Genomic DNA, 25,790 nt, shown 5'->3' with positions numbered 1-25,790 from the left:
TGCTTCTCAATTTTATATAAAACCTTTTTTAGTTAATTCTTATTACTCTTTACACCGGCACATAATCCATTCCTTTATAACATTTTTTCTAATTAATCTGTATTGACCATCATTAATTAATGTTAATCAATATTTTTAAAAAAACATTCTATTGGACAGAAGAAACCTGATGATGGAACGTACCTAGTTTCGAAACGTCGTAATAAACATCTTCAAAAAAACAAATTGTTTTTGTTATTGTTGGATTTACTGTTCGGAAAAGAAACAATCAATATATTGAAAAAATCCAGGACTTATCTATTGAATATATATATATATATATATATATATATATATATCTTGCACTAATAAATATTACTATGGATTTATTGTCGTGCAGATTTCAAGAAAAGAAAATGGCTTTACCAGAAATATGCGAATATATTCTGCGCTCCGTCAGCAATACGGCTAATGATGAACTAACTGGCGCATATACGTTTCCATGTAATTATGATGAAGGCGGCCCACAATTAAATATACTGATTGTACCAAACGAGAGAATCTATGCAAATCAGAGGCGGAGATATGAACATCAAGTGAGTTGTTAATTAATACAAGCAGTATCCGATCACGCGTTTCGGTGTTATACCTATAAAACAAATCTAAACAAATATATCTTAAATATATAAAAATGGAGCTCTCTTTCAAATGTCCGAGTAAAACTCGAAAACGGCTGAATCGATTTGGCCACTCTTAGTCTTGAAAAATTCGTGCCAATCCAGAGAAAGTCCAAAAGGTGAGAAATTATTTCAAATCCGCGTAGAAACTTTTTATTTTCAATTTGAAAATTTTTGTAGAAACGTAATCTAAATAAAACAATGGACGGTTGCTAATCCGTGAAATGTCAAACGTTTTTGACAGATGATATTCAATTACGTTTAATAGGATGTTTTACGTGAATATTATTTAGTTATGATTAAATTGTAGTAAGTAGTTTTGTTTGTAGTTTTATCTTATATATAAAAATGGAGCTCTCTATCAAATGTCCGAATAAAACTCGAAAACGGCTGAATCGATTTGGCCAGTCTTAGTCTTGAAAAATTCGTGCCAATCCAGAGAATGTCCAAAAGGTGAGAAATTATTTCAAATCCGCGTAGAAACTTTACATTTATAATTTGAAAATTTTTGTAGAAGCGTAATTTAAATAGAACAATGGACGGTGGCAATTTCGTGAAATGTCAAACGCTTTTGACAGATGATGTTCAATTACGTTTAATAGGATGTTTTACGCGAATATTATTTATTTGTGATAAATTTGTAGTAAGTAGTTTTGTTTGTAGTTTTATTTATATACAAAAACGTTAGTAAACGGGCCCCAAGTGTTACTAGAGACTCAAAATATAAACTTTTTTGATATGTTAATATGAAAATGCATTTTTGGCATATTTTTCTCAAACACGGTGCTCTGAAAGATCTTATTTGTATAATTATATGCTCATTGGTATTTATAAAACATTTTCTAGGTTATATATTATTTTTTATTTATGTTATTTAAATTCAGAACCTAAATTTGGTATCGATCAAATGGACCTTTTGTCGAATAACATTTTTCCAGTTATAATTTCCCAGAATTTATCGCAGAATTGATAGTAATATATGAAGGTCCGGGGTTAAAAAGGCCAACCACCGATTTGTCAAAAATCAGTAAAGTTAAGCATTGTTTAACAACAATATTTGAAAGTAGAGGAAAAAAGATTTATAGCCAGCTACAAGCTTGATTTGAAAACGGTAATCTTTGAAATGGGGGAGATAAACGGTAATCTTTGAGAATTCATAATAAAAGTATTTTTTTCCGTTGGTAGTTTTTAAGCATTAGTTAAAAATGTAATTACTTTGTAAAATACCTTTAAAACTATAATAAGGCTTTAAATCTGTTTGCCACCTGCCCGTTTCAAGTTACCCCGCCTACAGGGTAAAAAGGTCTAGATACCAAATTTTTGAAAGACATCAAAAAGGCACATTTCTACAATGATGAAGTAGAAGACAGTTTACTGAACTCAGATAATTGTTCGTTTGATATGTGTTATTTGCTGTGATATAATTGTTATGGTTTTCACAATATAGTTTACATTTGCTCAAAGTCAATTTGGACCTTTGTGCCTCGCCCTGCTCTACATATATACTTTATATTAAATTTACTTTTTTTCACCGAATGTTACTTGAAACTTTTCAAAAAGCAGGTAAAAAAAGAAATACTTTTTTGAATTTTAAATATTTATTTTCTATCTCTCCTCGCAAAAATTTGAAAATTTTGTATAAACTCAGTAGTATTATTTACAATTATACACAAAATCCAGAAACCAAAAATAATATGAAAAACTTGATACGTAATCAATTAGTCGAAAGACCAAAAAAGATTTGGATGGTTTATACTGTTTCCTATAGATAGTGTATAAATCTTCCAGTTTGATTGTATTGACAAAATATAGATAAACCAATGGGGTTTATTGTTTTTATAATACTTCATTGTATATAACATTCAAACAACACATTCTTATACACTTAAAGTATTAATATATTTGATTCTCTAGAAATTGTCTAGAATATACCTTATTTAGCAAAACAACGTTTGCCGGGTCAGCTAGTTTATACATAAAAATGTTATTAAACGGGCCGCAAGTGTTACTAGAAACTCAAAATATCAACTTTTTTGAAATGTTAATATGAAAATGCACTTTTTGGCATATTTTTCTCAAACACGGTGCTCTGAAAGATCTCATTTGTGTAATTATATACTCATTGGTATTTATGAAACATTTTCTAGGTTATATTATTTTTAATTTATGTTATTTAAATTCAGAACCTAAATTTGGTATCGATCAAATGGACATTTTGTCGAATAACATTTTTCCAGTTCTAATTGCCCAGAATTTATCGCAGAATAGATAGTAATATATGAAGGTCCGGGATTAAAAATGTCCACCACCGATGTGTCAAAAATCAGTAAAGTTAAGTATTGTTTAACAACAGTAAAGTAGAGGAAAGTAGATGTATAACCAACTATAACCTTGATTTGAAAACGGTAATCTTCGAAATGGGGGAGATAAACGGTAATCTTTGAAAATCCATTATAAAAGTATTTTCTTCCGTTGGTAATTATTAGTTAATATTATTAGTTAAAAATGTAATTATTTTGTAAAATACCTTTAAAACTATAATAAGGCTTTTAAACCTTTTTGCCATCTGCCCGTTTCAAGTTACCTCGCCTTTAGGGTTAAAAGGTCTAGATAACAAATTTTTGAAAGACATCAAAAAAACACATTTCTACAATGATGAAGTAGAAGGCAGTTTACTGAACTCAGATAATTGTTCGTTTGATATGTGTTATTTGTTGTGATATAATTGTTATGATTTTCTCAATATAGTTTATGTTTGCTCAAAGTCAAATTGGACCTTTGTGCCTCGCCCTGCTCTACATATATACTTTTGGTTAAATTTACTTTAATTCATCGAATGTTACTTGAAACTTTTCAAAAAACTCCTTGCAGAAATTTGAAAAAAATTTATAAGATCAGTAGTATTATTTACAATTATACACAAAATCAAAATTAAATTATACCAAAAAGAATCTCAGAGACTTGAAACGTAATCAAAAAGTCGAAAGACCAAAAAAGACTTGGATTGGATTATACCATGTTTTCTATAGAAAGTGCATAAAACTTCCAGTTTGATTGTATTGACAAAATATAGACAAACTAATGGGGTTTGGTGTTTTTATAATACCTCATTGTATATAGCATTCAAACAACACATCCTTATACATTTAAAGTATTAATTTTTTTGATTCTATTGAAATTGTTTAGAATATACCTTACTTAGCAAAGCAACGTTTGCCGGATCAGCTAGTATATATATATATATATATATATATATATATATATATGTATATATATATATATATATATATATGTACGTGTAAGTCCTTGAGGGCGCTACATCTTTAATTAATTAAAATAATCTTTAATTCCAAATCAACATGCGTTGTATATATGCATGTATATAACATAACATATATATAACAGTATATAAGCATTTATATATATATATATATATATATATATATATATATATATGTATCTATATATGTATATATGTTTTTTTTTGTATATCGAAGGAAATGTTTTTACGCATCGCAGACCGGTCTTCAGTCTGGGTATGTCGGACTCGATACCGCCCTGGTATAATACCGACTAAAACCTCCGCTTTGCTCTTGCCTCTGGTCCCCACGGAAACCGCCGTTAGGCATTACTTCGTGGGGGGAGGATCTAGAATGATATAAATTCTTAACTTGTTATAATCAATGTTATATATTCATAAACATTATACTTATCTTTTAAATGGGCCAAGTCCCATTCGCCCTTTCTCTCTCTATAGAACGCAGGTCCATTAAAACGTTTCTCGCAAATCTGTCTATGGCGTTCCAAGCAGCATCACTTGTCAGCATCACTTCAACAACATTACCTGGGGTAATTCTGCGTCCCAGTTGCTGCCATCGGTCAATGCTGTTCTGGCGTTCTTCTAATCTTAACTTTTCAGGACTCAGTTGTTGATGTTTTCTATGGTAAATTGTCCGTCTTTCCTCTGCTAAGACTAAGAGAGGCACAGTTCCTGAAATGACGCACACTGCTTCCGCCGATATTGTGCGAATTGCGCAAGCAATTCTTATAGCACTGAGACGGTATAAGGGCCCTGCCATTCTCCTCGATTTTTGAGATTTAAGAGCATCACCCCATATGGAGATAACATATGTCAGCACAGAAGTAACAACTGACGATAGTAATATCCTTCTGGTTTGTTTAGGACCTCCAATATTAGGCATCAGTCGAGCAAGTTTCGTCCTAACTATTGACGGCTTAGCACTAACGTGTTCCACCTGTTGATTGAAATTCAAACGAGCATCAAGCATTACGCCAAGGTAACAGATGTGAGGTTTTGACGTGATCTCAAGATTTCCTATCTTTAGCTTGATGGTCTCTATTGTTTTTCTACTAGTGATAAGAACAGCTTCACTTTTTTGTTGTGCTAATTGGAGATTCATTGTTCCCATCCACCGATTAATTTTTCTAAATGTAATATCGAATAGACTTACGATGTCATCAATTTGTTTGGAGACAACTACTATGGCAACATCGTCTGCTTATGCTACTAGTTTCACACATTCTGGAATCTCTAGTCTCAATAGGCCATCATACATAATATTCCACAGCAAAGGGCCTAGAACAGAGCCCTGCGGCACACCTCCTGTTATATTATATTCTTTTGTGCCATCGCGTGAATCGTACATTAGAATTCTGTCTGTAAAGTAGCTTGCGACTATATTGCAGAGGTATGCTGGCACGTTCTTGTCAAGGAGTGCATTCATAATGCAATCCCAGTTTGCAGAATTGAAAGCATTTTTTATATCCAATGTAGCTACAAGGCAGTACTATTTCGAACCCCCCTTCCATCTGGTTCCAGCAATTGCCTCCTTGGCGGTATTAACTACCAAGTTTATAGCATCGATAGTTGATCGCCCTTTACGAAAACCATACTGATTGTCTGCTAGGATTGGGTCAACTATTGCATCTATTCTTTGGTGAATTATTCTTTCAAAAATTTTACCCGCTGTATCCAGCATGCATATTGGACGGTAGGATGATGGTTCATCTGGTGGTTTTTTTCTTTTGGGCACTATATAAGCACTAATATTTGCTGTTTCCATTTTCGTGGAAAACCCCTTCTTTCAGGCATGTATTATATGCATTAAGAAACATTGTCCGAGATGTCATAATTGATGTTTTTAAGGCAATATTAGGAATTCCATCTAATCCCGGTGCCTTACTATTACCAACGCGATGACAAGCTTCCATCAGTTCTTGCAGTGTTATAGGTGGAATATTATTTTGTTCTACATGTGTTACCTGGTAGTTTAAATTAGGTTGTCGTGGAAACAAAGTTGTTACTATTTTATTCAATAGTCGTGGGCAAGTTGGTGAAGGTATTGGCTGGCTTTTGAGGCGAGACATTACAGTCTTATAAGGTCTTTTCCATGGGTTTTCCTCGACTTCATCCAGAAGTTCTTTCCAGCACCTAACTTTACTATCTTTGATAGCTTTATTTAGTTGCCGACGTGCTTGTTTATATTCCACTACCAATTGTGCAGAATTAGTGAGACTATACCCTCGCTGAGAGATCCTTCTTTTCTTTAGGCACTCTTTACGAAAAGAGCTAATTTCTTCAGTTCACCAGTGCACAGATTGTCTTTGATTTATGCCATGCTTACGAGTCATACTGATATCACAGGCTTCGGTTATTCTCACCATCAGCTCTTTAGTATGCTCATCTGCGTGTTCTGAAATTATAGGTTTGCAATTTAAGGCAACTTTCATGGCGCCTCCATCAAAAGATTTTATTTTCCACCCAATGGCTTTAGATATTTTCGCATGTCTTCTAATGTTTCTATTTGTTGATATTTCGCAGATGATTGCATTGTGGTCACTAGCAGTGTAGATATCTAATACCTCCCAATTGCAATTTCCTCTGACGAGGCTGTTGCTAACAAAAGTAAGGTCTAGAGCTTGCACTGCCCTTGGCAAAGGTTGGCTTATCACCACTATTAAGTAAAACAACGTCAAGTGCATTAAAGGCCTCTACAAGTGCTTTACCTCTTGCCTTAGTCTTCCTACTTCCCCAGTCTACCGCCCATGCGTTAAAGTCACCGGCTATCGCTTCGGGGTAGTGTCGTTTTGCATCCTCCACAAGACAATCTAAAAAATCGACAAAATCGGGCAAGGAAAGACTAGGTGGAGCGTAACAGCTGTATAAATGAATGCCAACTAAAGAAGCTGCGACAAATCCAGCGTTGGTATTGTTAACAACATTTTGGAAACAAAATTTGCCACAGGACCAAATAACAGCTTTGGTGGTACTGTCCGTTTTCCATGGCCAATCAGTTAGTTGTTTGTAAGGTTCTGATAAGAGGGCAACATCAATTTTCATATCTCTTACCGTCTGCATAAGCAAGTCGTGTGCAGCCTCACAATGATTCATGTTAAGCTGCATAATCTTGATGCTTTTGTGTTCATTATTTTCTCTATGACCTCCCTATATACAGGACATCTGTGAGTGCCAACATGATGTGCTACATTTTCAGAGTTTCCATTTCCAGCGCATAGTGCACATTTTGCTGCATTTATACAGTTGGCTATTTTGTGACCTTCTTGTCCACATCTAATGTATAGATTGGTCCGATTCACTTCGCTCTTGCACTGTGATCCATAATGTCCGAAAAGCCAGCATTTAAAACATCTAATTGGTTTCTTGATGATTTTAATTTTACAGTTGACCCATCCAATTCGTATTTTGCTACTTGCTTTGAGCAGATCGTGTACAACTGCCGCTGGTAGAGCTACAGTAGCAATCTGGGTACCTCTATATACCTTATGTTTAGTAAAATGACCATTCGGTTTTGATGGCCAAAAAAGTATTTGTTTAGATAGGTTCAAAGTGTTTAAGAAGTTCGTGATCTATCTGGATGCTGCCGAACTCTATTGAACACTTGCACTTTGCCGAAGGACCAGATATATTTAGTTGTTGGCTATATCAGACCGTTTGAAAAGATAATATGAATAAAAGATGTTGAATAACTGTTTGATTATTGTATATTTAAAGAATATTAAGACTTATAGATGATTAGATAGTTGAAGTTAGAATTACATGTTATAGTTTTGAGTGTTAATTTACGACTGATCTTAGCTATATGAAATTTTAGTTGATACCAAATTATGTAGATTTTATAATTTTATATATTTTTCTGATTGGCCCATTTTGTGGAGTTAAGGACACCCCATTACAATTTTGGAACCAATCAGTGGTTATTACATTTATCAATCGATCAGGTATTGGTTGATAAATTGCATGATACGAAGAATTTAAACTTGATACAGGTAGTGCGAATTTCTTGGAAATATAAGGATTATAGGATGATGTAGTTAGGGACAGGTGATAAAAATTCTAGGAAAAATGGATTACTGAATTTGCGACAGGACGCGTAACAATGAAAGGGTTTATTGTCGCTATCCTGCATGGAGATAATAAAATATTATAATTATACCAGGGTTGGGAGTGACGCGTTAACATGCCCCCGGACTTAAAAAATTATGAGGAATTAATTATGAATATTTTTTTAACGTTGCTTAATCCTAGTTTTATAATTGCTTGTAACAATGTTAATGTTTTGAAAGTTTATAGATAGCACATGACATTTGATGATAATATTGATAATAGATTGATTAATGAATGATAATGATTATGGATATAATGTTAGCTTATTCACGGACACTTTACTAGAGTCTTTAAAATTGTCCAAATGTTCAAATTGATTGTTGATTATTGACACTTAACTAAAGGTTTTTAATTGTCTAAATGTTTCAAATGATTGTTAATAATTTACACTTCACAACACTTTGTTTGTTTTATTGTTTCAAATTATTTATCGTCAATTGGTAAGACACAGATTCTTGATACTGCACGTTTCACTAAATTATTGTTTGTTTTCACTGTTATCACTCGCACGATGCCGTCTTCTCCGGGATGTAGTGTTATGATTCGACCCAATCGCCACCGTAGTGGTGGTAAATTTTCATCGCGTAATAGTACCATATTACCGACTTTAATGAGTTCTGATGAATATTTGTGCCATTTTGTTCTCACTTGTAGTTCCGATATATATTCTTTGTACCACCGCTTCCAAAAGTGTTGCGTCAGTCTCTGAAGACGCTGATAGCATGACAGCCTATTCTCCGGAATTTCAAGCACACATGGATCTGGGATTGATGTGGGTGGTTTGCCAATTAAAAAATGGCCGGGAGTTAAAGGATTGTAATCATTGGGATCAGAGCTTAATGGAGATAGTGGTCTTGAGTTTAATATTGCTTCGATCTGTGTTAATACTGTGTAAAATTCTTCGAACGTAAGGCATGCATTGCCAAGAACGCGTTTTAAATGGGCTTTACATGATTTAATGCCTGCCTCCCAAAGCCCCCCAAAGTGAGGAGAATTTGCCGGAATGTAATGCCAGGATATAGACTCAATTGATAGATTGTTTGTAATGGTAGATTTAATAGATTTATTTTGTAAAAATTTAGATAATTCGTTTAATTCAGAATTTGCACCTACGAAGTTAGTGCCATTGTCCGAAAATATATCGCTAGGTTTGCCGCGGCGTGCAGTGAATCGTCTCAAAGCTGCTAAAAAACACTCCGCGGTCAAATCGGATACTAGTTCAATGTGAATAGCTTTGGTGACAAAACAGACAAACAAACAGATATATGCTTTATATTTTTTATAACCTCTGGTACGGCGATCTCTTAGAATTATGGGACCTCCGTAATCGACGCCACATGTCGAAAATGGCGTTTGAGGGGTTATTCGATGTGTTGGTAAGTTTCCCATTAATGGGTTTATTGAAGTTGGTTTAACTTTGAAACAAGTTATGCAATTTTTGACTATGTTTCTAGTTAGATTTCTACCCCCCATTGGCCAATAATTATTGCGTAAAGTATTTAACAACATTTGAGACCCGCAGTGATATAGTCTCAAGTGTTCATATTTCGCAATTAACGTTGTTAATATGTGTTTTTTCGGCAAAACTATTGGATGACGCTTGCTATAACCAATGTTTGAGTTTTTTAAGCGACCTCCAACGCGAAGTATTCCGTTTTCGTCAAGAAAAGGATTTAACGTTTTTAAATTAGAAGTTTTATCTACCGACCCATTCTTTATTATATTACTTATGTCCTTTTTGAATGCTTCGTTTTGAGATAACTTTATTAAAAGCATACGCGAAATATTCAGTTCACATACTTGTAAAGGTCCGCGTACCCTCACTTTTTTCTTTGGTCTGCAATTGTTAGAAAAACGTAAACAATGAGCTACGACACGAATCAGTTTAGTGATGGATGAATAGCGATTAAATAATTCATTTGTTTCGTCAATAATGGAAATTAGGGTAGTAGTACGACTTTCCTCATCTGTTGTAGGTATGTTGTTATTATGCTGATCGATTTTTATTGGATATCGTAGCCATGATGGACCGTTCCACCATAATGAAGAATTTATTAAATCGCGCGCGAAAATTCCCCGTGATATTAAGTCAGCGGGATTGTCTTGTGATTTAACATGCAACCAGTTATTGATATCAGTTTTAGTTTGGATATCGGCTACCCTATTAGCAACAAATGTTTTCCAACGGTAGGATGGAGATTTAATCCATGATAAAGCAACTGTTGAATCGCTCCAAAAAAATTCCCTATCGAAGTTGATGTTTAACGCTGTTTTGATTTTTTGTATAAGATTTGCTAATAAGTGCGCTGCACATAATTCAAGTCGCGGCAGTGTTATGTTACGCAATGGTGCTACTCTAGATTTGGAAGTAATGAGTTGAATTTTAAAGTTTGAATTTTTGTTAGCTGATCGTATATATACGCATGCACCATAAGCTCGTTCGGACGCATCTGCAAAGCCATGCAATTCTATGTTTACATAATCTTTACAAAACATATGTCGGTCGATATTTATATCATCAATAAATTTTAGATCTTTGCAAAATAATTTCCATTTATTTTCTATATCGGACGGTATTGACTCGTCCCAAGATATGTTTAAACGCCATAATTGTTGGATAATTAATTTGGGTATTATTATAAAAGGCGATAGAAGCCCAATAGGGTCGAATATTTGAGCTGTTGCGGCTAAAATTGATCTTTTGCTAATATTTTTATTTATTTTGATACTACTAGTATTAAATTTGAAGCAATCTGATATGGAATTCCATGTCATGCCCAGCGTTTTAACTGTTTCATCGCCGATATTGAGACATGGATTCTGATCATTTAGAAGATTGTGATTATTTGAATTGAATTTATATAGATTAAATTTGCCTTGATTTAAAATAGTTATCAAATTTTGTTTAATTGCAAATAATTCCTTTGTTGAATTGGCTCCGGTTAATAAATCGTCGACATAGAAGTCGTTTTTAATAATATCGCTTTCAATCGGATATTGAATAATATTTTCTTTTGATAATTGTTCTAGGCACCTAATTGCCAAGAAAGGAGCTGAAGCGGTTCCGTAGGTTACCGTGTTAAGTTCGTAAATTTTTATTTTTTCACATGCTTCGTTCCGCCAGAATATCCGTTGCATTTTTCTGTCATTTTGATGAACTAAAACTTGTCTGTACATCTTTTCTATATCAGCGGTGAGTGCAAAAGTATGTCGTCTAAATCTTAGTATTATTGAAAATATGTCATTTTGAATGGTAGGACCGACAAGTTGAAGTTCATTTAATGACAGACCGTTATCGGACTTACATGAAGCATCGAAAACTACTCGTAATTTTGTCGTTAAACTATGTGGTTTTAAAATTCCATGATGAGGTAAATAAAAGTTAGTTAAAGGTTCATTTAAGTCATTAACCTCGGTCATGTGACCTAATGATATATATTCATTCATAAATTGTTTATATTCGATTGATAAATCTTTATTGAATTTTAAACGATTTTCTAGTGATATGTATCTTTTTAAAGCTATGTGTTTGCTACATCCGATATCTTTGAAGTTATTTTTGAACGGGATTTTTACAATAAACCGACCGTCGCTTGCCCTAGACGTATTAGCAATAAAGTGTTGTTCGCAACGTTTTTCGTCTTCGGTGAAGTGTTGTATATTATTACAAGCCTCTAATTCCCAAAACCTTTGCACTTGCGATTCTAAACTAGTAGAATAATTACACATAGTGAAAGAATTTGGTACATTAAACGGTAATTTCCCAGCAACTATCCAACCGAACCTGGTGTTATGTAATATTGGTTGATTTTTGTCGAGCTTTATACTACCTTCGCAATAAATTTCCCAAAATAGTTCGGAACCTATTAAAAGATCAATCTTATCGCTCTTATTAAACGTGGGATCTGCTAATTTTACGTGTTTCGGATATTTAAATTTGTTCGAATTGAATGATATTGCTGGAATATTTGATGTAATAGTTTTCAGAATTAGACATGATAGTTTGGATGTAAAATGCGCGACGCGTGATTTTATCGTTACGGTTGTTTCTTCTTTTATTTCCGAAGAACTTTGATTGATGCCCCTGACTTGCATGCTTATATTTTGTTTGTCTAGTCCCAGGTCATTAACCAGTTTTTCCGAAATAAAATTAGACATCGAGCCAGAGTCAAGTAATACTCGGCAAACTCTCCAATTGTTTCTAGAATCTAAAATGTTTATTAATGCCGTGGGCAAGAGTATTTGATGAGAATTATTTTCGCTGTGTAATGAAACATTTTGCGACGTTGTTGGAATTGGATTCGATGGTGTTTTGTCATTTTCGATATGTAATAAAGTATGATGACTTGCGTTGCATGTGTTGCATCGATTTGAAGAGAAACATTCTTGCGCCGTATGATTGCTTCGCAGACAATTTACGCATAATTTTAAATTTTTCACTTTGGAAAGTCTGACCTGAGGAGATAAGGTTTTAAATGTTTCGCAATAAAATGGCGAATGTCGGCTACGATTACAGAAAATGCAGTTCGTGTTGTTTGTTACCGCATATGATTTTATATTGTTTCTAAGGCTAACAATGTTTTTATGTTTATTATTGCTAGACTCGTTTAGATTAATCGATTCAAATACTTGACAGCGTTGATTTAGAAATGTTGTAAGTTCTGAAAATGTTACTAGTTCCGAGCCTTTATTTAGAGACAATTCCCATTCTTGACGGGTTTTTTTGTCAATTTTTGAAAGTAGTAAATAGTTAATTAACGGATCCCAATATTGGGTAGGTTGTTCTAGCGCTTTTAAACACCTTAGATGTTTATTGAAAGTGTCTATTAGATCCCGGAGGCCTTTGCCCGATTCAGATGGAATGGACGGATAATTGAACAATGATTTTATATGGTTATTTACGATAAGTTTTTTATTCTCATACCGCGATTTTAGCAATTCCCAAGCAATGATGTAATTGTCCGCGGTAGCAGGTAGTGATTCGATTATATTACCTGCTTCGCCCTTTAGGCAGGATTTTAGATAATAGAACTTTTGGGAATTGCTAATATTTTGGTCGTTGTGAATAATCGAATTGAATGAATCATAAAATTGTAACCAATTTAGATAAGTACCGTCGAAATGAGGTAAATTGATTACTGGTAATTTAATATTGTTTGTTTGATTGGAATTGTCACCGATGCTACTACTTGAACTAGATATTGTTTTAAATTTTTTAATATTTCTTTCTAAAGTTAAGATACATTTACTATAAGTATTATGAAAATCACACATTTCAGTATCTATTAGTTTGTTTGTTTGCTCATCATCATCAATAATGCTTGCCATTTCGATTAATAGATCCTGAAATGTATTCAAAGAGGGCTTTAACTCCGCTAAAATATGTTCAAATTCTGATATATCTGTTTCACTACTTGCATTTTCTCCTATTCCTTTACAAAAATTATCAATTTGGGTTAAACGAGATTTCATGAATTTCTTTTTGTTTTTCAAAGATTTTAAAGAATCCATATTAACACAGATCTAGTACAATAATTTTAAAACGTTAGGTATAGACAATGGGTATAGGGATAGAATTAAAAGGAGTGCTTAAAATTAGTCTGACCTTTGTGTTGTCGGCGTCCCGTGTCCTCAGTTGTTCTTGATGAGCTGATTTGGATTCAGCTGTTGTTTCCTTGATAATGTGCTGCTATAATTATGCTTCTTGTTGTTTCACAATAATACACAACGCACTTACACTGAGATTTATTGTTAATGTTGATGTTAGCTGTTTAAATTTGATTTTAGATTAATGTTTATGCGATGCAATGTATTATGTTAAAGATTTAAATAATTACACTGTTCACTATAAGTTTTAGGTTTTAGATTTAGATTATTTCCTTCACTTTCACTGGTTGATCCGGTTCGATGGGGACCAAAAAATGTTTAATGAAATGACCATTCGGTTTTGATGGCCAAAAAAGTATTTGTTTAGATAGGTTCAAAGTGTTTAAGAAGTTCGTGATCTATCTGGATGCTGCCGAACTCTATTGAACACTTGCACTTTGCCGAAGGACCAGATATATTTAGTTGTTGGCTATATCAGACCGTTTGAAAAGATAATATGAATAAAAGATGTTGAATAACTGTTTGATTATTGTATATTTAAAGAATATTAAGACTTATAGATGATTAGATAGTTGAAGTTAGAATTACATGTTATAGTTTTGAGTGTTAATTTACGACTGATCTTAGCTATATGAAATTTTAGTTGATACCAAATTATGTAGATTTTATAATTTTATATATTTTTCTGATTGGCCCATTTTGTGGAGTTAAGGACACCCCATTACAATTTTGGAACCAATCAGTGGTTATTACATTTATCAATCGATCAGGTATTGGTTGATAAATTGCATGATACGAAGAATTTAAACTTGATACAGGTAGTGCGAATTTCTTGGAAATATAAGGATTATAGGATGATGTAGTTAGGGACAGGTGATAAAAATTCTAGGAAAAATGGATTACTGAATTTGCGACAGGACGCGTAACAATGAAAGGGTTTATTGTCGCTATCCTGCATGGAGATAATAAAATATTATAATTATACCAGGGTTGGGAGTGACGCGTTAACACCTTATGAATCCTAATTGCTTCTGCTGGTGTGTTGCAGGCTCCTCCAGTTGCTTTTTGTAGTGCTATCTGGATAGCAATTTTTGAGGTTTCATCATCAATATCCCTTATTTCTATAGTTTCTTGGTACCCCTTAGAAATAACTTTGGCCTCATCCTTTAACACACCTGCAATAATCTGTTGTAGTCCTTGGCCTTTGTCCGCACTTTTCTTAGAAATAGTTATCAACAAGTCTCCATTTCTGGTTTTGTTTGTTTTGTCTACTGTCGTATTTACCTGGTCATCAGGGACATCATGTTTGATGCGACGTAATATTTTGTAAGAATTTACTTTTTCGGTCGGCCGGATCAATAAGGCATTTGGTTTTGGAAAAATTCTATGATTTTTTATCATTTTATGGTTAGAGTCATGTTCTGACAGATGTACCCTTGCTTCCTTTTTTTTCTGTTTTCTCGGCTGAACTTTATGCCAGTCTTCGTTATTACGTCTTATGCCATTTACCTCGATTTTTTCTTCATTACATATTTCTATGATCGTCTGACGTCTTGGCAAACCATTTTTCTCATTAACCTGGTTATTGCTTATATGTTGTGAGTTTCGGTTTCTTGTGGCTTTGCTTGTGTCCTGTCGTACACTTTTTTCTATAGGGGCTGTTTCACAACATTGCACTTCATTTATTATTACTTCTGTATCTTCCGTGGTTTGGCCGTTTTCCTCCAACAATTGGTTGTCTAAATCAATAAATCTTTTAATTACAGCCGCTATGTTGCCTGTTTTTATTTTCACCTCTTTATGTATGTTTGACTTTGATTTGACAATCATGTGCAGTTCATTTATCAGATTCTCAAGGCTCTTCAATGACTCATTCCGTTGTAAAATGACATTTTCCGGAATTATATGTGACAGTTCAGCCACTGGTTCTACTTTACTAGTCATACCGTCGCATGAGCTGGTCAGCGGGTTTTGGGCTATATCTGATAAACCTGGACTTAGCGTTGTGTTCAAATCATTTGATACATTGATTGCATCACCAGCATTGTTTGACACTATGTCCCCTCTGATGGGGATCATTTTAACAAAAATTCTGCCTGCACCCAGAGGCGAGGTTCACTCAGCTCACTAACTTATAAGTAACTTATTAAAACTGATAGAACTATTATAAATTTTTTACGACAAAATAACTAATTTCTGACGTGAGAAAATTTTATATATATATATATATATATATATATATATGTGTGTGTGTGTGTGTGTGTATTTATGTGTATATGTATATGTGTATGTACATACATACATATATATATATATTGTTCTGTAATAACACGATCATACGTGCTTTTGATCAAAATATGAATTCATTGTTCAATGTTGATCAAAGTCCAAGATCTTTACATGAACGCGGAAGACGCCATTCCTAGAATTGACACGTACAATGTATAATATATAGAGTCAGAATTATTTGTATTAACCAGTGATGCCTTAGGCAGAAGTCTAGCCAGTGATGTCTTAGTCAAAAGTCTAGCCAAGTGATAATGTCTTTAGAGTATGTCTTAGCACGAATCTATGCTAGTTTGTGATGTGAAGTTATTAAAGATTAAATAAAGTTATAGTCGAAATTAGATTCAGTGTTTGTATTCTACTTGCGTAAAGACATCTATCAGCCTATACCAAATATAAAGTGCTCACGGTTCTGAGGAGACTCATACCAGTGTTGTTATTTTCTATTATAAACTCTAAGCTCTGCCCACGACACCAGATCAAGGTTGGACTGATCTAGCACCCCCATTGGAGAGTGGATCAATCTACATTTTGAACCCAACCCAATCCAATCAACCCCACAACAACAACTCATATCATTTCATGGTGTCAAGCGGTGGTTTTACCTCGTGGTGAAGTGCAGTGTTGAGTGTGCTGTGAGTGTCGAGCAAGAAGCTGAGTAGCAGAAATTTTGCATCCGGCGCTACAGCAACAGCTGAAAACCAGCAGGATCAGGACTGGCACGAAGTACCAGAGGCATCAAAGGTGGCGGCATACCAAATAACACCGTGAGAAAGGCGACTCTACGCAGAGAGACAAGGACATACTCTCCCCAAATCGACGCAGACTTCTCGATTAAGGCTCACTCCCCAAGTAAGAAAAACCAATCCTTCTTTTGGCAAAACTACACATCCAGACCAGAACATCATAGTCTTCAATTTTTTTTAGATTTTGTTTGTCAATTAAAATATAAATAATAATATTTTGTCAATTTGAATATTTTATTAAGTATTAGGATTTTGGTTGTACTTGGGTAACATTTTTGTAACAATGGGTAGTTCGATTATTATTTACACCACTATAATTTTGTTGACTTCACGTAACCATCAAGGTTAAGTTCAAGTAAATATTGTTAACTAAGCATTTTTTAACAAAAACAATTACGAGCATTGCCAGGTCCGAATTTCATAACAGAAATATTTCATTATTTCAAAATAATTCTAAAGATTAGAAATAAAGTCATCAAGTAATAATATAAAAGACTCAGAAAGTAATATTGAAAAGTTAGTGACTCTAGTTAATGACTTTGAGTATCCTTTCAAGAGTAAATTTACATCTGTTGATCTTTTCATTACGTCGCGATTTTTAATGTGGCTTTAAATGCCAGTATAAAGGCGAAATGCCTAAAGGATTTAGTGTAGCCATTGTGCCACTTTTCAGGCGATAGTGCCAATCCTTCATTTCAGATAGCCTAATATTAAATTGTTCAAAAGAAACAATAGGTATCTGACAAATAAATAATTAATCAGGGTAGGAAAAACCCGAATGGAGACTCGTAAGGTTAGTGAAAACTGCGAGATCTTAAATATATTTGACGTAATTTTGATGACTTATAAAAGACTCATGAATCCGCGGGAACGAGTCAATAAAATCTTTCAAATAAATTTATTTCGTTATTTTCATTTTAGGACCAAAACACGCTCGTTGATTTTATCGATATTATTAAATATTGCATGAGAATAAATTCCAATTATTAATGTTGAGTATAGAAACAATTTTAAAATGTTACATAAGAATGAAATTTTAATCTTGAATATTACATTAAATAAACTTTGAAGTTTGGTGTGAAAATAATTGAACTTGAATATGCAAATTTCAATAATAATTAAATTTAATCAACTGCCCATACCACAAAATGTTACAGAAATGAAGGGGATAAATTTAAATTAATGTCAATAATAGCAATGTAACTATCCCCATAGAACAGAATTATAAATGAAAAAAAAAAATAGGAAAATAGAAAAGTCCATGTTTGAATTATTGATACTAAATGATTTCATTTTAAATTCAATTCAATTTGTTGGTGCTATATTGAACGAAAAATAATTCCTAAGTTTTCTCTACAAATATAATAAATTTTATTTTGAAAATTAGTAAGCGATTGAGTAAATTTGTTTCTATTATAGTAATTGCATAAATTAACGATAATAATATCTCTCCTAAATATTTTTATAATTGTTCATACTTAATGTAATTTCGATTATTTGCGTTAATGGTATAAGAAGTTTTATCGTATTTCTATTTTGAAACCTGAGTAAAGAAATATCACGTAACATTCGGTTTCAAATTTCAACGAGACACGCTTATGCTGTAGTAACTTCATTTTATTCACTATTTAAGCAGATTTTTTCAACAAGTTTTTTTTATCAAGAGCAAGAAGAATTTGAATTTTATAGATACAGAATTTCTTTTAGAAATCTGCGAAGGGTAAAAAGAAAAAAAAGGGTCATCTTCATCTAGCATTCATTCTTTGAACTTTGCGTATCATTTTATGTAAATGTTAGTAACCTGGCTTTCGAGCGGTCTAACGCCAAAACAGACGATATCGCAGTTCAGAATGATACTATTTTCAATTCAATTAATATTTATTCCCTGCAATCGCGAATCATTTTTTTACGTTGATAAAGTTAGTAACCCGGCTTTCGAGCGGTCTAACGCCAACATCGTAGATATCGCAGTTCAGGATGATACTATTTTCAATTCAATTAATATTTATTCCCTGCAATCGCGAATCATTTTTTATGTTGATAAAGTTAGTAACCCGGCTTTCGAGCGGTCTAACGTCAACACCGTCGATATCGCAGTTCAGGATGATATAATTTAAAATTTGGCTTCTGATGACTATTAAGCCTCAAAGGTAAAGTCTGTGCAATAAATTGCAAAATTACCCTTCTAAATATAATAATCCCATTATTTTACTATTTTTTATTATTAACGGTATCTAAATCCTTGAGTAAATTCTAGCTAAATTTATATAATTGTACATGATTGTACATTCGATCAATTGGGTAACATATTGTAAGAAGATTCATCATATCATGTAACATGAACGATACAAATTTCAAAATATTAATTAACTTAATTTAATTATGATTTATTTTGCGAACTTTTGAATTTTTATGAATCTTGACGTTTATACAAAAACTTTGTTTCTGTAATTATCTGAAAATTTGAGTATATTTCTAACTTTCAGCATATTTATATCAATTATAATACCAATAATTTGAAATTTTACTTTTTGGTTTATTGAATTATTCTTCAAAAATTTTAATACACTCGTGATTATGCATTTAATTGATAATAAATAACTATGAATTTCGAGCGTTCAAATATAATAAGACCAACAACAAAAATAGAATTTTTATCACCTTTAATTATTTATTCACTTATAACAAAAGTAATTTGATGAGTAGTATCAATAATTCACATGGAAACAAAATATAGAAAAAATATATATAATAATATATTTGTATCAATTATTCTGAAATTGAATGGCCACTCATTTTTTATTAATATTGACATTCTAAACATGATAATTTCAATTTAATATTTTTATATTGTATATTTAGAATGTTCAAAATAAAAATTTGAAAATAAAAGTTAAAATCAAGAGGGCCTACAGAAATGTATTAATGTAGAAGTATGTGAAAACACAAAATTATTAGATTACCTGACGAATTATCACTATCTTCCATTTCTATCTAGATGTAATGCATCAGAATGGCAACAAGTGTGCAAGCTATCTTTTAAAATTTTCGAAGATTGATGCAGGATTCTCATATAGTTAGAATTCAGTTAGAAATAATCGCGCGATTTTTTAAACATCCTATTAAAAATATTGAACTGAATCTGACACAGAGTATTTTGATCATATTTTAAATTCGAATCAAATAAATAAATTATCATACAAAATTAAACAATTTATTATAATATTAAATTTGTGAAAAGAAAGAGAGATCTTGCACCTTGTTAATATTCTTATGCAAATAGACCAATTAATGATAGTGATAATGGATCAAATAATTAATTTTATCACAGAAATTTTTAGAAGTTTTATTGATGTATATAAATCAAATAGGTCACAACTTCGCTTTTGTCTACTAATCATTTTAAAGCAGTCACACAAGTTATGCAACTATGCGAATTAGATTGCATACTATATCCAATAAGAATAATATAACTAATTATTGTTTGTAATATTTTGCTGTATTATCAAAATCCTACTTTTGAAATTAAACAAACTGCTGAAGCTAAATCAAAATAATTTTAATGAATTATTAAAAATCACAATATGCAGCAAAATGTTACAACAATATTAGATTTTTCTTAAAAAAAAAAAAAAAAAAAAAAGGTTGATGTTAATTTTTTTTATTCATATTATCATCAGAATTGTTATCTAATTACTATATTGCAGACATACTACAAAATTTTATACTTTTACTTTTTCATATTTTGCAAATTTTCAAATTTTTCTCTCTTTTGCTATAATCAATTGTACCATAGATTACTATTTTTCATTTATCGAGGACGATAAATTGCTTTAGAGGGGAGGAATCCCAAATAAATTGTAATTTCTTTGTTTTTTTTTCTTTCAATTGTTAGAGGACTAACAATATTTTTAGGGGTGGCGTGTTCTGTAATAACACGATCATACGTGCTTTTGATCAAAATATGAATTCATTGTTCAATGTTGATCAAAGTCCAAGATCTTTACATGAACGCGGAAGACGCCATTCCTAGAATTGACACGTACAATGTATAATATATGCAGTGATGCCTTAGGCAGAAGTCTAGCCAGTGATGTCTTAGTCAAAAGTCTAGCCAAGTGATAATGTCTTTAGAGTATGTCTTAGCACGAATCTATGCTAGTTTGTGATGTGAAGTTATTAAAGATTAAATAAAGTTATAGTCGAAATTAGATTCAGTGTTTGTATTCTACTTGCGTAAAGACATATTTCAGCCTATACCAAATATAAAGTGCTCATGGTTCTGAGGAGACTCATACCAGTGTTGTTATTTTCTATTATAAACTCTAAGCTCTGCCCACGACACCAGATCAAGGTTGGACTGATCTAGCACCCCCATTGGAGAGTGGATCAATCTACATTTGGAACCCAACTCAATCCAATCAACCCCACAACAACAACTCATATCATTTCAATATATATATATATATATATATATATATATATATATATATATATATATATAGACCAACAGACTCCGTCCTGTCAAAAAAAAATTGTAATGTGGCGGTGTTTTGTGCCTACCTTTTTTCTATTCTTTGCAAAAAATTATCCTGAACAGAAACCGTCACCCTGGTAATAATTCGGTGTGAATTAAGAATAATTAAATAAAACACTATAAGCATTTAAAAGTGAGTAATTTTAATAATGTAAATCATAATTCAAAAATCAGTTCAATTTTCATTGTAGTGCTTTGTGATAAACGATTTTTTGTTTGATTACCTGGCGCATAGACAAACAAATCTGATGGTTTTCCAATACGGGAACAAACAACATACAATTTTTTTCATGTGAGAAACATGGGTTTTCTAAATTAATACCACAAACACTTAATGATACCATAAACGCACTGGAAACGCATTGGGATGCATGGTGCGAGAACATCTTCTGCTTTATACTATCCTTTGAATATAGTTGGTCGATATTTCGTAACATTATAATCGCCGATCCAACCTTTAATTGAAGATTGTGAGGTGACAATCCTAGCAAATCCAGCGAGTTTAAAAACTCCGGTGGATCATCTTGGTTAGTTGCCGAATCAACTGATTCGCCTGTAATTTATTCTTGAATTTTGAAATTTAATTCATTTACATCAATGTTTTTGGCTGCCAATATAGCTTGATTAAGAGAAAGATATTTCTATGTTTATATAAATATATTCAAAATTAGATTATCAAAAACTACACAAAATGTCATGACATAGATCATTGTTTTTTTTACAAATTGCGTTGCCTACTCGATTAAAGAAGAAAAGGGCTGTTTTTAGGGTTTTCCCGGCAATTATTCGTTTTTTTCTCGCCGTAACAACCATCCTTGGACTTCAACGAACATTTTAAAAAAAGAATTGGCCAAATTGGTCCAGGCGTTGTTGAGTTATGCGCTTACCAACACATTTTGCGATCCATTTTTATATATAAGATATTCAATACAATACATATAAATATACAATACAATATATATTCAAGTCCTGAATTTTTTCAATATATTGACTGTTTCTTTTCCGAACAGTAAATCCAATAACTAGTTGGTTTGGTTTTTAGCCTTGAGGCAAGTTACATGAACTTTCCGATATATTTAAATAATCGACTTAATCAATAAAAAATAAATTAATTTATGAGTCATTAAAAGTATTCCGAGTGGATTTATTACACATAATTGAAAACAAACAAACAGATTAACTCGGAGTATTTTCTAAAAGCAAATTTTCAAAAATTAATAATTTTTATATTTGAACCAGTTTTTAGGACTTTAATGGTTTATTATGTTCAAGACCAAGTACTCTATCATTATACCAAGTAAATAGTCTAATTTTAATTTTAACAAATGTCATAAGAGCTACTCATTTTCTCAAACTTTGATGAATTTTTAAAATCAAACTATTTGTCGTAAGGCCGTAATATTTCAGTAAGTTCTAAAAGACCATAGACCAAGACCATTTTTAGCGTATATATCGCTAAAAAAAATTCCATAAAAATCGGCTTAAATTTTTTTTTCAACATTTATTTACAAGTAAACGGCTCGGTAGATTTTCACCTAAAACTAATCAGTATCATTTACAACTAATATCTTTCGAACAGTTTTTGATTTTTTAAAATCGGTTCGGTAGGATGAGCTTAAATGTGGACGAAAAGTTTAACACTTTTTTTCAAATTACAAAGAAACGGCTTGGCAGATCGTCGCACAAAACTGACAAGCGATAGTCCTCATCGAAATACATCAAATGACTTTTAAATTTCTGAAATCGGTTCAGATGCTTTTGAGAACACGTCGATCAAAAGTCTAATTTTGACAAATGCCAAAAAAACGATACCAATTTTTGCAAACTTTGACGAATTTTCAAAGCTAAACTAGAACTTCTCCTTTGGGAAGTTAAAAAACAATTTGTTTTTTTGAAGATTTTTAATAACGACGTTTTGGAACTAGATACCTGTTTGTATACACGAACATAAACGCAAGTACATGTATATAGTGTATATACAAAAACATACATATAAGCACATTTATGTATGTGCATATATTACTACATATATACATGTATATAAACACACAAAATTATTGAAGGATTAATCGTTTTTAATTAGGTTTAAAAAATTTAGATACCAATCATGAATGATATTATGATCAGATCTTTTATTAAGACAATTTGACGAATTCAAAAAGATTTAACTGCTTTCAGAACAAAGTCTTTTAAAAGTACAATCCTCTTTATATAAAAGTACTTTTAAAAGACTTTTAACATGACCTGCGTGCAGTCATGTCCACTGCCTAAACTCTAATGCACAATCAATAAACCGATTAACCGGACTAACAGACTAGCGGATTACCGGAGTAACCGGAGTTACGGAGTAACGTAACGGAATGACGGAGAGAATAGCTAATTAACAATACATCTGACCTTTGCTGGAACGGTTCTTATCTCCTGGCACAACACACACACCACTATACACTAAGCGGCTGTAAGGGCTGGCGCCTGGACTTGACCGACCTCCTCGGAGGATGTTACATTTTCTAATTAATCTTGAACCTTCGAGTTGAACCACGTATTTCAGGAACCCTGGTTGAGGTGGGTGAGGGATGCCATTTATACTGAGGGTTGTGCAACCCTTTGGCGACAATGCCTATTGTCATTACACGACGTTTCGGAACTAGGTACGTTCGATCTTTTGGACATCTGCCAAGAAATATGATTGTGATAAGATTTAAACAAACAATATATTTAAGAAAAGTAGAAAATGGTGAATTTTTATATAAAACTAGCTGACCCGACAGGCTTCGTCCTGTCAAAAAAAATCTACCAAATCGGTTCTGTCTAAATTGTTGCTAATATTAATAAAATCAAAAAAGTTTTTTCTGTACCACCAGGCGCATCTAAGAAGTGAATCTCCCCTGTTTCATCATTTGTTACTTTCATAAGAATATCAAATACATACCTCTGTTGTTCATTCAACAGTGAAAGATTTGTTTCGATTAATTCTTTCAAATTGTTGAGATCATACAGTTTTTTTCGATGCAACTCTTGGTTAAAAGCCTCATGCATTAGACGATTGGGCGCGGCCAGGCCTAAGTGAATTAATACTTTGTTTGACATCATCGAGCACATGTCTTCAATTGAAATCAATGCTTCGCTGTAAATTTATTTACTGATTTGCATATTTGGATTGCCCATTCTATTCGGTATTTGACACAAAATATCATCACACATATAATCTTTGTACTTGATCCACAAATCAATTGGGTTTGATGGAAAGCCTGTGGATATGATTATAGAAAACAATGTTCGTTATTTGATGAGCGTGTGAAGATATTACAGCATCATTGAGAATTTGATCCCAAATGAGCGTCATTTTCTAGCAATTGTAAACGTTGACGGGCTCCTCTGTAGGATCCACACAATTTACCATCAACAGTTCGTAAATGTTGGAATGATGTTTGACCACGTACATTGACTAATAGCAGTCGTAAATAAAAACATTCACCATGGCTTGGATGTACTAAATAAATTCGATCAATCGCACAAAACAAAATCACACTCAGTAGAGTATAACAGAAAATGCAAGAAGAACACCACCGGCAAGGGCGGCAAATGGACATTGACATTGATTGTTTTAATCTTATATGACTTTGAAGTCAAATTTTTTAAAGCCATACCAATTTTATCGTCTGCAAAAAGTAAAACAAAACTAGCTGTAAGTGGAATTCTGTCTTGAGGCAATTATGGCATCGTGCCTTAAGGCAAATTGCTGGAACTTCCCGTACCGTAACGAAATGTTCGTGGAATACTGAATGTTTTCAAATAGATTATTATAAATATTGTAACATTGTCTAATATTTATAAGAATTATATAAACTGAATTGCAGAGTTGAAATTATTTGCAAAGTATATTAGAACTATAGTCAGAATTAAAAATAAAATCTGATATATTTCGATATACAAAAAACTAAAAAAAAAAAAAAAAAAATGGTACAAAATTTTTTTTTCCAAAATCAATTATTTTGTTAAGACAAGCAGAAAGTTCTTTGAATCATTTAAATCGGACGTAGGACGCTTAGTTCTCTCAAAAATTGCCATTTTTTACATATTTAGCTCCGATCTTCAAAATGGCTGGGCCTGCCTTTGTCAAAAACTAATAAACACTTCTCCCAATCATTACTTATTGAATGTTTTTAGATCATTCAAATCGGATACTCCATTCTCTAAAAAATTCGATTTCTATTTTCTGCACTCTTTGCTCCGTATCTCCGAAAACGGCTGAAACTGCCTTTGCCAAAAATAATCAGCTCTTTCCCTATCAATAGGAATCGAATGTTTTTTGAACCATTCAAATCGGTTGATCCGTACGCCCGAAACGTGGACGAAAATTTGTATCCATACATACATACACCACACACAACACACACACATCCATTTTTTTGAGGGTATGCAAAAACGTTCAGAAACCTTCAAAACGTCGAGAAGTGTAAAAATTTTCAATTCCGATTTCGGCCCATTACAATAACTTACCCTACGGGAAGTTAAAAAATAATATCGAG

General features: G+C 32.6%; 1 protein-coding gene across 1 annotated transcript in view; it reads left to right on the top strand.

The window, feature by feature from the left end:
- Positions 1 to 25,790, top strand: part of LOC113384923 (eIF-2-alpha kinase GCN2) — a 635,046-nt gene that overhangs the window by 494,995 nt on the left and 114,261 nt on the right. Inside the window, exon 29 of the mRNA XM_026622699.1 lies at positions 380 to 575. Coding sequence (XP_026478484.1) covers positions 380 to 575 — 196 coding nt within the window. The remainder of the gene's footprint in view (positions 1 to 379; positions 576 to 25,790) is intronic.

This window comes from Ctenocephalides felis, unplaced genomic scaffold (genome assembly GCF_003426905.1).
Source record: "Ctenocephalides felis isolate EL2017-DRISC unplaced genomic scaffold, ASM342690v1 CF-g0.4_SCAFFOLD_03571, whole genome shotgun sequence".
Taxonomy (NCBI): domain Eukaryota; kingdom Metazoa; phylum Arthropoda; class Insecta; order Siphonaptera; family Pulicidae; genus Ctenocephalides; species Ctenocephalides felis.
Note: the sequence above shows the minus strand (reverse complement) of the source record. Positions and strands in the feature narration are given on the sequence as shown.